A 16,114-nucleotide genomic window follows, 5' to 3' on the forward strand; every position below is an offset into this window, starting at 1 on the left:
GGTTGTTTTTATAGAATAGGCCCTCCTATATGGGGAATATATCATGGCTTGTACCCCAGTTTTCTTTTTATCCCCCATGCCAAGTGGGTAGGTAAGGGGTGTTGGTGAGTGGCGAAAGGGGGTCAAACCTAACATTGAATTCACCTTGTGCCATAGCCTCTTAGTATGTTGGGGGCATTCTGTGCTACTAGGGGGAGTATGACGACTGGCCCATGATGGCCCCAGTCTTGATAAATCCCCCCCCCCCCCACAATGTTTTTTCACGAAGTTCAATCTGATTTACTTCTTATGTTCTGTATCCTGCTACCCACATAGAGGACTGTATGGTATCTTTCACTAAAGATGAGATTTCATTTTTCCTAGAAATTACCTGCACATTTCAACAGCTTTAGCAATTGTAATAAAAATTTATTGAAAGGAAATTATTTTTACTACAGATGCTTCAATACAAAATAATGGAATCAGACCAAAGATTTATATTCTTAGAGTAGTTTAGTCATTGTAATTTAGTTACGGTACATTATTTTTCTTTCCCTTGTTTTTGACAAAGCTTTTAGGAAGTGTTTTACTGCAGTTTACAGCATGTTATGGCATTGGAACCTGTCTTGGTGGTCAGGATAGTCCTTACCAAAGCCTATTAAGGGCTACCTTCTTCTTTTCATGAGCGGCCAACATCACTCATGTAGTTTTACTTTATTATTGTTGAGCTGCAGTATCCATAGTTAGATATACACAAGGTACATTGTGTTCCTACTTCTTTTCTACCAGTTTTAGACATTTTGCTCATCTTGTATTGTTGGATCAAATGCACTGCGTAGGAGCGTTGACACAAAAATAGCTCAGAAGATGTCCCAGGGAAGAAAGTGTATCCCAGTTAATAAGGTGATGAATACAAAGAATGACAGGCTGTGTTAGGGAATTGATATTGAATAAGTATCAACCTTCATAGTACTGGCATATATTGTCCTGCAAATTGTAACCAGCCTCCCATGTGGTGACTCAAGAGGATAGCAGTATAAATACAGGTTCCCTTTTTGGATTTATGTAGGAAGAATGAAAATGATATGTATGATATTGAGAATTACTGTATATTGGACTGTTCATATTGTAGAAAACAACTATGGTGCTCAGTTACCTGGACCGCCGATGCCTTATCCTGGTGCATTTCCTGGAAGCCAAATGTCTGGCCCACCACAAAAGAAACTGGACCCAGATTCTATACCAAGCCCTGTAAGTTATAGCGCTATTGTTCTGTAGATATTTATAATGTGAACATTTTTTGGTGTAAAATTAATTTTAAAGAAAATCTACCATGAAAATCCATCATAAACCAGAGGCACCTGCTCATATATCCAGGCACCGTGACTATGGTAATCTTCGTATAATGTGTAACTGCCTGGGAAGCTACGGCATGAAAGTGCTCTGTAAACAAGCCTAGTAGCCCTTCAATTTTAAAAGTTGATTTTAGAAGGAAGGAGGCCATGGATAACAAATATAAGAAGATTCCCACAGCCAGTATATAGCCAGCAGCCCCCTTGTATATAGCCTAGTATATAGTCAGCACATGCCCCCCCATTTATATAGCCAGTGCCTGCTTCCTAGTATATAGCAATTTCCTGTCCCCTTGTTTATATCCAGTGCCTGCCCCAGTATATAGCCAGTGCCCGCCCTCTAGTATATAGTCAGTGCCTGCACCCCAGTATATTGCCAGCATCCCCCTAGTATATAGCCAGTGCCTGCCCCCCAGTACATAGCCAGTGTCTGACCCCCCCCCGTATATAGCCAGTGCCTGCCCCCCATTATATAGCCAATGCCTTCCCCCTAGTATATAGCCAGTGTCTAATCCACAGTATATAGCCAGTGCCTGCCCCCTTGTATAAAGCCAGTGCCGGCACCCTTATTATATAACCAACAGCCCCCTGTCCAGCCTGAAAAAAACCCACAGCTCCGGCCCTGTCTTCGGCTTCCAGCGCGGTTCCATTGCATACACCATGACGTCAGCCGCTTACTGACATGGTGGGACATGGCTGTGCACAAACTATGATGTCGGCAAGCGGTGCTTATACTTAAGTATATACGGTACTACAGTATTGGTGTAAGCTACTGCTCTTTATTTTGTTCTCATTAAATGCATCCATATGTATATAAAAACATTCATTATAGTAATAATTTTTGCAGGATTTTCATTATATATTGCTAGCCTATGTTAATATTCCTTCATGTCTGTCTTTCTGTGTGATTGGGTGATTGCTCACATAGGGGCAGATTTATCAAGCAGTCTGAAAGTCAGAATATTTCCAATTGCCCATGGCAACCAATCACAGCTCCCCTTTAAAATATTCATGAGCACTGGTGAAATGAAAGCTGAGCTGTGATTGGTTGCCATGGGCAACTGGAAATATTCTGACTTTCCGACTGCTTGATAAATCTGCCCCATAGAGTTCAATAATAAAGCAGCACACTGCAAAAACTAAAGGTTTAGGAGATCATTTATTCATCATTTGTTGTAGACTGTGATTCTTATTCGGAGATACTTTTATGTAGCTGATTGTCTTATTTATGTATTTATCTCTATTTTTATTGATTCCATCTTTATTTATTGTATTTTGCATTGTCTGTGGTAATTTACTATTAATTTTTACTAAAGCTGCAACTTCACTGTAATTTTCCTTTGGTATGAATAAAGACCAATTTAATTACCGTAAATATGGCCAAATATCCCACAGCAGGTATAAAACACTAAATTTGTAGAACCATAACCAACCATTTATGAAGCTTATCAATTTTCATTTTACTAGTTGTATTACTACTTTTACCTAACTAACTATTACCTATAGTATTAACTATTACCTGATTGATTTAGTGAATTTATTGTTTTACCAGATTCAAGTAATTGACAATGATAAGGTCAGCAGAGCCGGGCAAGTCTATACCACTAACATCAGAGGACAAGTCCCTCCGCTTGTCACCACAGACTGTACTATACAGGATCAAGGTAACGGTGTGCCAGGTGTAAAATCATTACTAGTGCGGTTATGGCACTAGATCTGGGCTTCTCAGGTTTCCCTGTGGATGCCCAGAACTGTCCCATATTAATGTAAAGTATAGCATTTCCAAATACTATACGTGACACCAGGGCCGGATTATAGGCGGGGCTCCCGGGGCTAGAGCCCCGGGGCCCCCACCATCTTGCCCCCCCAGGGGGCCCCCACCAGATCACCCCCCCTGGGCCATGGCTCCTCTGCCGCCACCTCCCAGAGCTGTCCGCCCGACCACGACACAGGTGACCGCCTCCCCGCATGGCCGAGGCGTCTGCCCCCCGCACAGGTTCCCACCTCCCTGCCCGCCCAACTCGCTGCATGGTTACGCCTCCCCGCCCGCTCGTAACCCCGCTCGCGCTCGTCCTCCCCAGCCCGAACAAGCGGCCGCCCTCCGCAACCCCCCCCCTCCCCCGCCTGAACAAGCGGTCGCCCTCCGCTCCCCAACCCCCCCAGAAATGTGGCCGTCCTCCGCTCCCCAACCCCCCCAGAAATGCAGCTGTCCTCCGCTCCCCCCCCCCCACCAGCGGAACAAGCGCCCTTCCTCCACTCCAAACCCCCCACCCGCGCCCGAACAAGCGCCCGTCCTCCGCTCCTCGCACCCCCCCCCCTCCAGCGGCGGATCAAGCAGCCTTCCTCCGCTCGCATCCACCACATCCCCCCCCCCCCGCTGTAAGAAGCGTTCATCCTCCGCTCCTCCTCCCCCCCGGCGGAACAAGAAGCAGCGGTCGCCCTCCGCTCTCCCCACAACAACCCCCCCCCCCCCCGGCAGAACAAGCAGCTGCCGTCCATCCTCCCCCCGGCGGAACAAGCAGCAGCGACCGTCCTCCGCTCTACCCCCCCCCTTCCCCCGGCAGAACAAGCAGCTGCCGTCCTCCGCTCCCCCCCCCCCCGCGGAACAAGCGGCTGACCTCCGCTCCTACTACCCAGCCGAACATGCGACCCCCCCTCTCCCGTCCAAACCAGCAACCGACCGACCCCCCCACGCCGAAGACCCGCCTGACCCGACAGCCAGTCATCCTAAAAGGGTAAGTATACACTACATATGTATTTATCTGTGTTTATATATGATGTATATACTGTGTATATGTGTATAAATGCATCTACTGTGTATATATGCATCTACTGTCTATATATGTATATACTATGTATATGTGTATATATGCATCTACTGTGTATATGTGTATATACTGTGTATATGTGTATATGCATCTACTGTCTATATTTGTATATACTGTGTATATGTGTATATATGCATCTACTGTGTATATGTGTATATACTGTGTATATGTGTATATATGTATATACTGTGTATATGTGTATATGCATCTACTGTCTATATTTGTATATACTGTGTATATGTGTATATATGCATCTACTGTGTATATGTGTATATACTGTGTATATGTGTATATATGTATATACTGTGTATATGTGTATATGCATCTACTGTCTATATTTGTATATACTGTGTATATGTGTATATGCATCTACTGTCTATATTTGTATATACTGTGTATATGTGTATATATGCATCTACTGTGTATATGTGTATATACTGTGTATATGTGTATACATGCATCTACTGTCTATATATGTATATACTGTGTATATGTGTATATATGCATCTACTGTCTATATATGTATATACTGTTTTTATACACGCATATATTTGTATAAGCATATATATGTGCAGATTTAAAAATATATATATATATGATGTATGTTTACATATATATATGCTCCGTATACTGAATGTGTGTGTATTTCTCGTATGTCTGTGAAAATGCTGTATATACTGAATGTGTGTGTATTTGCTGTATGTGTGTATATTGGGGGCGAGGCAGCTGTATGTAGGTGTGTTACTGGAGAGGCATGTGTATGTAGCTGTGTTACTGGGGATGAGACGGCTGTATGTAGCTGTGTTACTGGGGATGAGGCGGCTGTATGTAGCTGTGTTACTGGGGATGAGGCGGCTGTATGTAGCTGTGTTACTGGAGAGGCATGTGTATGTAGCTGTGTTACTGGGGATGAGACGGCTGTATGTAGCTGTGTTACTGGGGATGAGGCGGCTGTATGTAGCTGTGTTACTGGGGATGAGGCGGCTGTATGTAGCTGTGTTACTGGGGGTGAGGCGGCTGTATGTAGCTGTGTTACCGGGGATGAGAAGGCTGTATGTAGCTGTGTTACTGGGGATGAGGCGGCTGTATGTAGCTGTGTTACTGGGGATGATTTGGCTGTATGTAGCTGTGTTACTGGGGATGAGGCGGCTGTATGTAGCTGTGTTACTGGGGATGAGGTGGCTGTATGTAGCTGTGTTACTGGGGATGAGGCGGCTGTATGTAGCTGTGTTACTGGGGGTGAGGCGGCTGTATGTAGCTGTGTTACTGGGGATGAGGCGGCTGTATGTAGCTGTGTTACTGGGGATGAGGCGGCTGTATGTAGCTGTGTTACTGGAGAGGCATGTGTATGTAGCTGTGTTACTGGGGGGTGAGGCGGCTGTATGTAGCTGTGTTACTGGAGAGGCATGTGTATGTAGCGGTGTTACTGGGGATGAGGTGGCTGTATGTAGCTGTGTTACTGGGGATGAGGCGGCTGTATGTAGCTGTGTTACTGGGGGTGAGGTGGCTGTATGTAGCTGTGTTACTGGGGATGAGGCGGCTGTATGTAGCTGTAATACTGGGGGTGAGGCGGCTGTATGTAGCTGTGTTACTGGGGGTGAGGGGGCCGTATGTAGCTGTGTTACTGGGGGGCGAGGCGGCTGTATGTAGCTGTGTTACTGTGAGCGAGGCGGCTGTATGTAGCTGTGTTACTGGTGAGGCGGCTGTAATGTAGCTGTGTTACTGGGGGCGAGGCGGCTGTATGTAGCTGTTTTACTGGGGGCGAGGCGGCTGTATGTAGCTGTGTTACTGGTGAGGCGGCTGTATGTAGCTGTGTTACTGGTGAGGCGGCTGTAATGTAGCTGTGTTACTGGGGGCGAGGCGGCTGTATGTAGCTGTGTTACTGGGGGCGAGGCGGCTGTATGTAGCTGTGTTACTGGTGAGGCGGCTGTAATGTAGCTGTGTTACTGGGGGCGAGGCGGCTGTATGTAGATGTGTTACTGGGGATGAGGCGGCTGTATGTAGCTGTGTTACTGGTGAGGCGGCTGTATGTAGCTGTGTTACTGGTGAGGCGGCTGTAATGTAGCTGTGTTACTGGGGGCGAGGCGGCTGTATGTAGCTGTGTTACTGGGGGCGAGGCGGCTGTATGTAGCTGTGTTACTGGTGAGGCGGCTGTAATGTAGCTGTGTTACTGGGGGCGAGGCGGCTGTATGTAGATGTGTTACTGGGGATGAGGCGGCTGTATGTAGCTGTGTTACTGGTGATGCGGCTGTATGTAGCTGTGTTACTGGGGGCGAGGCGGCTGTATGTAGCTGTGTTACTGGGGGCGAGGCGGCTGTATGAAGCTGTGTTACTAGGGGTGAGGCGGCTGTATGAAGCTGTGTTACTAGGGGTGAGGCGGCTGTATGTAGGTGTGTTACTGGGGGCGAGGTGGCTGTATGTAGGTGTGTTACTGGGGGCGAGGTGGCTGTATGTAGCTGTGTTACTGGGGGCGAGGCGGCTGTATGTAGCTGTGTTACTGGGGGTGATGCGGCTGTATGTAGCTGTGTTACTGGGGGTGATGCGGCTGTATGTAGCTGTGTTACTGGGGATGAGGCGGCTGTATGTAGCTGTGTTACTGGGGATGAGGCGGCTGTATGTAGCTGTGTTACTGGGGGTGATGCGGCTGTATGTAGCTGTGTTACTGGGGGTGATGCGGCTGTATGTAGCTGTGTTACTGGGGGTGATGCGGCTGTATGTAGCTGTGTTACTGGGGGTGATGCCGCTGTATGTAGCTGTGTTACTGGGGGTGATGCCGCTGTATGTAGCTGTGTTACTGGGGGTGATGCCGCTGTATGTAGCTGTGTTACTGGGGGTGATGCGGCTGTATGTAGCTGTGTTACTGGGGGTGATGCGGCTGTATGTAGCTGTGTTACTGGGGGCGAGGTGGCTGTATGTAGCTGTGTTACTGGTGGCGAGGCGGCTGTATGTAGCTGTGTTACTGGGGGTGATGCGGCTGTATGTAGCTGTGTTACTGGGGGTGATGCGGCTGTATGTAGCTGTGTTACTGGGGGTGATGCGGCTGTATGTAGCTGTGTTACTGGGGGTGATGCGGCTGTATGTAGCTGTGTTACTGGGGGTGATGCGGCTGTATGTAGCTGTGTTACTGGGGGTGATGCGGCTGTATGTAGCTGTGTTACTCGGGATGAGGCGGCTGTATGTAGCTGTGTTACTGGGGGCGTTGCGTCTGTATTTAGCTGTGTTACTGGGGGTGAGGCGGCTGTATGTAGCTGTGTTACTGGGGGTGAGGCGGCTGTATGTAGCTGTGTTACTGGGGATGAGGCGGCTGTATGTAGATGTGTTACTACGGATGAAGCGGCTGTATGTAGCTGTGTTACTACGGATGAGGCGGCTGTATGTAGCTGTGTTACTACGGATGAGGCGGCTGTATGTAGCTGTGTTAATATGGATGAGACGGCTGTATGTAGCTGTGTTACTGGGGGTGAGGCAGCTGTATGTAGCTGTGTTACTGGCGAGGCGGCTGTATGTAGCTGAGTGACTGGGGGTGAGGCGGCTGTATGTAGCTGTGTTACTGGGGGTGAGGCGGCTGTATGTAGCTGTGTTACTGGGGGTGAGGCGGCTGTATGTAGCTGTGTTACTGGGGGTGAGGCGGCTGTATGTAGCTGTGTTACTGGGGATGAGGCAGCTGTATATAGATGTATTACTGGGGATCAGGCGGCTGTATGTAGCGGTGTTACTGCGTGGATAGTGTGCAGGAAGACGTGTATGCACGCTGCACACAGTGGGGGCCTCCACCAGATTTTGCGCCCAGGGGCCCCCACCAACCTTAATCCGGCCCTGCGTGACACAACAATTTGGGCACTGAAATGTTGTTTCAGACAGATTCAATGATTCGCCTTCAAGGAGTCTCTCTGTTGTAAATTTGTAAGCATTTATAAATCATTACAGGATGCTGGCTGCTGTTACTATTTCATTGAATTTTGCAACAATTTTAAATACACATAGGTCATATAGAAATGTTAAAGAAAAAAATATTTTATTTTGCAGGGAATGCAAGTCCTCGTTACATTAGATGTACAGCATATTGTTTCCCTACCACCTCGGATATGGCGAAACAATCTCAAATTCCACTTGCGGCTATCATCAAGCCTCTAGCTGAGGTTCCCCCAAATGAGGTAAGAAAATCCTTTGCCAAAATCGTCCATATTATTGATTAAAGCTGGATCTGCATGACCTCATCATCTAGCAATGTGAATGTAATCTAAGTTGTAGGAGTAATAGAAAACACTGTGAGAGACTGGGCTTAGCTCACATTTAGTGATATGATATGAAAGACATGGCATATTCATAGGGTAATTCCTAAATATCTGATAAACATGAGTCCATAGAGGAGAATGAGAATAACAGAAAGAAATCATTGTTCTACGCTGTTTCTGCATCTCTGTAATTCCTATTCTCTTCTAAGAGAATTAGAAGAGAACCAGGGTTGATGGGAAACCATTGGAAGGGGACTGGGGGAGAATTACAGGTCCCAGAGGTGGGACATGTATCTATTAGTCCTTTATGGCTAAATATACAAAAACCTGCTAAACCCAATGGAACTGATTGATCAAAGTGTTTTTATTTTGGCAAATGAGGTGTTAATGTCTGGAGAGGATTTGAGGCTTCTTGACTAAAATGTTGCTAAAAAGTCACAACTACCGTATTTTCCGGGCCATTAGGCGCACCGGAATATAAGGCGCATTAGTCCGATGCGCCTTATATATGTAAAAATTCCATATATAAGGCGCATCGGACTATAAGGCACAGGGTCGGGGGCGTGGCGGAGGTCCGGGGGCGGAGCGGAGACCCGACGGGACGCGACGCGGAGAAGAGATGCGGCGACGCGGGGAAGGTGAGTGGGGAAGGTGAGGGGGAGGTGGAGGAGGGCAGCGGACCATACTTACATAGGTCCCCGCTACCGGAGACAGCAGATCTCCAGCGGGAACTGCAGACCACGCGGCAGAAGTTGTTCGTGCCGCGTGGTCTGCAGTTCCCGCTGGAGATCTGCTGTCTCCGGTAGCGGGGACCTATGTAAGTATGGTCCGCTGCCCAGCGCCATACATAGGGCGCACCGGACTGTAAGGCGCACTTTGGATTTCCAAGGAAATCCAAGGCTTTTTAGTGCGCCTTATAGTCCGGAAAATACGGTAGCTTAGGGACTTGAGTGAATTTGCATCTAAACTTTCGACTTTTTGAAAAGACACATTTGGATTCACATGAATACATTTGGAGTAAATTATCTTAAATGAAAAAGGAGTGGAATGGCAAAGACACATTTGGCACAATTCTGAAGTATAATGTATTTGCGGGAACTGGGAATTCTTAAAGGAAATCTAACATTAAAATTTATCATGATAAACCAGGGACACTTATTCATAGATCCAGGCACCCAGACTGAGGTCATCTTCTTATATTTGTTATCCATGGCATCCTATTTCCAAAAATCAATTTGTGACATTATGATAATGCGCCTGAAGTGCTCCTGGAGTTGTTTCCAGAGTCCATCCCTGCTGCAGATTCACTGGTTGTCACCCTGTGCTCCTGCTTGGCACTTCCCCCTCCCTCTGTTTGATGTAATCCTACTGCAGCACAGGAAGTTTCAGTAACCAGTGGGAGGGGGAAGTGCTTCTTGCACACTGTAACTGCATACAAGAAACTATAAAATACTGAATTAGATCTTAATAGAATAACGCAAATCCTTGTCCATTTACATTGGCCTGTATAATGTCCTCTCCTTCTTGCCGAATCTTTTCAGTCTGCTAGCTATAGAGACAGAAGCATGCTAAGGTGTCACATTACATCAAAACTGTTTGGAGAGGGGAGGGTTAACAGCAGCTTTCAGAGAATGCTGGAAAATGAAGATTACATGTCACCTAATGGACATAAACAATTGTATCCCTCATGTATACACTCTGGGGTACTGATTTCTGCAAAGTTTGTTAAAAGATGAGGCTTTATGTGTTTTTGTTGTTAGGGTTGTTGCAATATGACAACCCCTTTCCGTATACACTTGTAGGCTATATGGACATCATAGACAGAAGTCCACCATTTAAGGGATTTAACGAAGAACAACTGTTGGTCTGAGCCTCATACATGTTTTGTAATCTGAGTGTAAGGCCGGCGGATTACATGGCGTTTTGAACCCATTTTTAGGGCGTTTTTGGTCATGCATTTTCAGATCGTAAAAAGTTTTTGCCCATTTTTAATTAAGATAATTGGGAAAACCAGACAAAAACGGATGCATTTTTAAAAAAATGCATGCGGTAATTTATAATCTGGAAACAAACGACTAAAAATGGCCTAAAAACGCCAAGTGTGCCACCACCCTAAGGGTGTATTCACAAGTAGCATTAATGCATGCGTTTTGTAAACGCAATGTTCACAGCAATGTTATTAGGCAAATCTCCTATTCTCAGCTGTTGTGATGCATTTGAAAACACAAGGGTTAATGCCACGTGTGAACGCATCCTGAGTGTGATGCCTCATGTTGGGTTTTTGGACCGTTTTGAAGCATGTGTTTTTAATCCATTTAAAAACGCGTGCGTTTTTAAAACGCATGCGTTTTTGAATGTTTACCATGTGTTTGGCGGGTTTTAATCTGTTTTACAGCTGCCTACCTTCGAGAAATGAAGATAAACAGGTTCAAAGCAGCCAAACACATGATAAACATTCAAAAACGAATGCGTTTTTCAACAGACTGAAAATGCATGCTTCAAAACGGTCCAAAAACGCAACGTGTGGCATCACTCTCAGTCTCCATGTGCTTCACCAGGCTGTTACCTGGGTGGAGAAAGAGCGCGTGAGTGCTGCACACCCCTCCTCTCTCCATAGGTAGCTGAGAGGCCAAACAGCAAATCCAGACAGGAATAGGACCAGTTCTATCCTTTGCAGTGCGGCCGCACGGTGGGGCAGATTTATTTACCCAGTCCTGTCGCGATCCAGTGGTGCGTTGTCCGACGAGGATTCATTAATGCGCCCGAGGTTCCTGCATCTGTCGCTTCTTTGCCGAGGTCACCTGCTTCTTCCAGGTGCTTGTAAGTGCGTGTCTTGCAGCACAATTCTAAATGTTAAATCCCGGCGTTGTCCGAATACGTTGTCCGAAGATGCGCTCCACGGACCCTTAGTAAATGAGCCCCAATGTGCTCACCACATCATGCCAGTGTATAATGCATCTCTATGGCAGCTGTGAGCTGGTTGCCATTTTTTCCAGCTAGCTCATGGCAGACCATATTTGGACATGGAGCATGGAGCTTTATACTGGAAATCTTCTAAAGATTGTTCCAACTATTGAAGTTATGCCTTATCCACAGGATAGCTGATTTGTGAGGGTCCAACTGTGGAAACACCCACAAATCACTAAAATAGGATCCGCAGCAACCCATGGGGATCACTAAGGGATGGATTGGCAGTTTGTGCATGTGTCTTGCCACGCCATTCAATTGTATGCAAGTAACAGAAATCACCCATCTCTGGCACCCTCATAGACACTGAACTGGAATGCTGGAGATAGCAAAGTGCTGTGTTCTGCACTTTCTGCCCTCCCCATAGTGTTGAATTAAGTGGCAAGTTGCATGTTTGTCCTGCCACTCCAGCCATTACTGAGAACCTCAGCCATCAGCTTCTCGTCCCCAATCCTTTGGATGGAGGATCATTTAAATAATTGTTACAACCGCTTTAACATAGGATGCCCAGGTACTGAACAGGGTGGACTTTCAATATGATCAGTGACTTGGAACTGAAAGTAAGAAATGTGACGATTGGCTCAGAAGTACACATGCGCTGTTTATAGCACACTATAGGAAGTTTGTTACCATTGTAACTGTTTATTTCTCAGCAACTTGTTCTACAAGGACATGGACATTGTGTTCACATTCAGTAATATGACAAGTCTTCAGTGCGGTGTAAATATATTGCTTGGTTATTATCCCACAGATCATATTTGGGTACACACAGAGCCTTTGGTTTCCCTCTGCCTTGTCTTGGCTTTGATAATCTCGCTTTCTGTCATTATTAGCTCCCGCATGCCTCTATCTAACCTGATATGATTTGAGGCCACAAAGCAGATGTCTGTTACTGTAGTCATATTGCAACTGAGCCTTGTCCTGACGCTCTCCATCATTTCATTCTCAGTCGTATTACATGTCTACAGTGGTTTTAGAAACTTTCTGTGAAACCAGATGGTCCTAGCGCAGTGAGATAGTCTATTATTATTACATAACTAGTATTATCCATCTGGAATAATTGGTAACAATGAAATGTTTATTCAGGGTTTGTTTATCTTGTATGCTTTGTTGAGCTGGTCCGATGTTTTATTTGTTGTATCGAGGCCACATTTATATCATGTTTTCTGGATATATTCAGAATATATGCCAGGAAAGCTCCCAGGACACACCAGATATATGCATCCTTTTGCCTCTGACTAGTATACATCATAGACCCTATGCACATGAACTTATATGGCAGCCGTATCATAGCCATATGAACATCAGCTAGCATACGGCAGCCATAGAAGTGCATTGTACAAGTGCATAGCATGCTCTGTCTTTTGCCAGAAATACAGCATGACTGCCCGTCTCCCTATGGAGAGGCGAAGAGCACTCACCACCTCACCCTCCAGCCGCCGGTTTGCTAAGCCTAAGCGTAGTATACATTTATGTACATGAAAACTGTAGAAAACACTGAATAGAAAATAACAGCAATGTGCTTCTTGTATATCCTGCTACCTCCGCTGAGTGTACGCTGTGGGTGGTCCTCAGTGATGTAACTGTCTATATAAAGACAGTAACATCACTGGAAAAGAATATTGAACATACCATGTTCTTCACCTGCTTTCATGGGTGAAGAGACGAACAACGAAGGTCTACAACAAGATGTGACACAAATTGATGGATATGTTCATTGTATAAAATAATATTTCACAATCCTGATGGAATGTATGGTAATGTATGCAGTGTGTGGAGTTTTAGTCCTATAGAGTTTTAGTCCTATGAAATGATACTCCCAACTGTAGCTTTTTTTTTTTTTTTAAATCGCTTTATTGGCACAGAAATGAAACGGTGCAACATCACAACACAAAGAGCATTAGCTGAGGTACATCAGATATAACAACATATATCTTTACACAATCATTTGTCATGTGTGATAACATCTGTACAAAAACAGCGATCCAGTAAACAGTGGTCGAGAGGTGTCAAGAGAGAAATGGAGTTAAAGAAAAGGTAGTAACAATGGTTAGGCAACGAGGTAACCTACCACCCTATTTCTCGAGAATAAGGAATCCCTCCTGTCGACAGTGCACAGAGGAGTGCAGGAAGGGTGCCCAACTGTATTATGTAAAATTATAGTAATATCACCTACAGCAAGTATTGCACTCACTGAAAAGGGACAAGAGACTCTCTCAGACTGCGAACATTAAAAAGGGTATCTGGGGAAGAGCACCAAGAGCCCCACACTCTTTGGAACTTATCCGGGCAGCCGCGGTGTAAACTATATTCTCGTAGGGTATAGTCAGATTAACTAGTTTCTTCCACTGAGAGACAGTAGGAGAGCGATCAGCCATCCAGAGCTTCCTTCAAGAAAATAGCTTCCAACTGTAGCTTTAATAGTAGATATCTCTGGATCTATTGGACCTAGGAATACAATTGTGTGATGTTAAAAGGAGATCTTCCTCTTTAAAATGACACCAGAACTGTGTCACAGTTACAAATGCAGACATTTTAACTAGGGCTTATTTTTGGAGAAACAAAGCATAGAAAATTCTGTATATAATGCCTATGTTTTTTAACAATCAACTAAGTTTATGGACTTAACATCCTAATCAGCTTACTGTATGTAAGATCATCTTACTGTACGGGTGTGAACTCTCCAATGTTTCTGCTGCAAAATTGAAGAACTACATGTAATACATTCAAGTGTTGAAACACCATTGATATTTCCCTCCCACTTCTGAATATAATGTATGTGATGACAAGTAAGTAAATCTATCCAAAATCCCCAGCAGGTAGAGAGGTTATTTGTCTGCCATTGTTAAAGTAGATAAAGAAACAAATAAATACAAGATTTCCCTAGCAACTATCTTCCCCAGCATATCCACAATGGAGTGTGGCATGCATTATTGGAATTAGACCTAGTCATCCAGGTCTATTCTTTATACTCAGAGGTCAGCCCCTTGTGTTATCTTGCTGCTGCCATTGCTTGAAGAGCTACGACTGGTGACAAGGGCTGTGCTACATAGAACAAAGATGCACATGAGTGAGGGCTTATCCAGCAATCCTTCATGTGATGCAAGTGCTTTTAGGTTACACCAGGCTGGAAACAAGATAAGGTTCCAGAGGTTTTCAATGCTTTATCACTTGTGAAAGGTCAGGGGAAGTAGAAAGGCTTTAAACATGAAGGTTTCCCCATAATTCCTATAACATCCCTGCAATGGTAACTGTCCATGGTAAAAAGAGGTGTTTATAACTCTAATTTTTATCAACTCCATGCCAGGCAGGAACTGTGTCTAACACCAGTTCCCTGGTGAAAAGTAATGAACCTAAATTCTTACGGGTCTTCTTTTTTGCAGTGGAAAGCAAGAATTTCAACTTTTAAAATCTCCATACAGGACATGATAGATTAACTTGCTGTTCTTATCTAAGAATAACAATGAATGGGCCCTTTGATTGATGTGCCCTCTGATCACAGCCTATCCATGAGGCAGGTGACATCCAGCTGTCCGATCCTTATCTTCCCTTACACCTGCCCTAAGGGCACAGTCTGTAGTAAGTGACGCACCTGACCTTTAGTGATGCAAAAAGGGAATTGCTTTCTTATTGGCTTAAACTTTTCATACATGGTATGTGATTAGGGTCTTCTTCAAACACCAATGTGAAGACATAGTTGGAGGTATTTTGAGGATTTCTGCAGTACTGGAGCATATGTCTGTATTGCTAGTATGTGCGCCTTCCTATATGGTCCTGTACTGCGTGAATCCTCCAAGTACCTCCAACTTTGTCTCCACATTGGTGTTTGAAGAAGAAGACCTTATCGGTGGAAACATTACATAACATATATAAGAGGTTTAAGCCAATAAGAAAGAAATTGCCTTTTTGCAGGGCTAAAGCTCAGGTGTGTGGATTCACTTACAACTGAGCACATGTGGACCCCGACCTAATAACACCCGGCTTACAGACAACCCCTAGTTACAAGTTCTTTGGATGTCACTTGTTGACATTTTCAGTGTCAGCTGATTGATTGTTTAGTTATGTAAACATGGATAGACTTTACAGATTGCTGTATACAGTATTAACTGTGCATATTTTTACCTCTTTCTTCTTTGTTTTTTTTCCATTGGGACATTTTAGCAGAGCACTTGTACATGAATGCCCTTATCCTCTCTTATACTATGGAGTTGTTTGATGGTGCTCTAACAATTGGTTATATAGTGACTCCTAGAGAGAATTGTAGGAATTGCACTACTGTGAGCTTTAATATGCTAATATACTGTAGAAATTTAGTTATAAATTACAGGAAAGAAGTGAAAACAAAGCTATGTGATTCCACAATAGTTATATCTACTTTTTTTTTTTAGAGAAAAGTATCAAGCACTGCTATGGGGTATCTCAGGATGGAAGGGGTTTATCTTGTAAATAACCATCTTTTAATGTTTACTCATGGGTGATTTGAAGAGATCTATATATTTCATTTACTAGGTTAAAGCCATTGAACTAGACTGTGTAACTTGGTTTTTCAGACTCCTCTCTATCTCGTGAACCATGGGGAAGCTGGGCCAATTCGGTGTAACCGGTGTAAAGCTTATATGTGCCCTTTCATGCTTTTTATTGAGGGGGGAAGAAGATTCCAGTGTGCATTTTGCAATTGCGTTAATGAAGGTAAGCCTTATTTATCTATATTTCTCTAACTCTTGCTGACGTTTGTGTATTAATCCTTGTTTAA

The 16,114-nt window shown here is 44.6% G+C and overlaps 1 protein-coding gene across 2 annotated transcripts in view; it reads left to right on the forward strand.

Moving 5' to 3' along the window:
* SEC24D (SEC24 homolog D, COPII coat complex component) overlaps positions 1–16,114 on the forward strand; it is an 86,434-nt gene that overhangs the window by 22,905 nt on the left and 47,415 nt on the right. For both annotated transcript variants that reach the window (XM_072119199.1, XM_072119198.1), the window contains exons 6-9: positions 1,112–1,230; positions 2,884–2,995; positions 8,186–8,313; positions 15,912–16,050. In XM_072119199.1, coding sequence (XP_071975300.1) covers positions 1,112–1,230; positions 2,884–2,995; positions 8,186–8,313; positions 15,912–16,050 — 498 coding nt within the window. The remainder of the gene's footprint in view (positions 1–1,111; positions 1,231–2,883; positions 2,996–8,185; positions 8,314–15,911; positions 16,051–16,114) is intronic.

The sequence above is a fragment of the Engystomops pustulosus genome, chromosome 1 (genome assembly GCF_040894005.1).
Source record: "Engystomops pustulosus chromosome 1, aEngPut4.maternal, whole genome shotgun sequence".
In the NCBI taxonomy this organism is placed as follows: domain Eukaryota; kingdom Metazoa; phylum Chordata; class Amphibia; order Anura; family Leptodactylidae; genus Engystomops; species Engystomops pustulosus.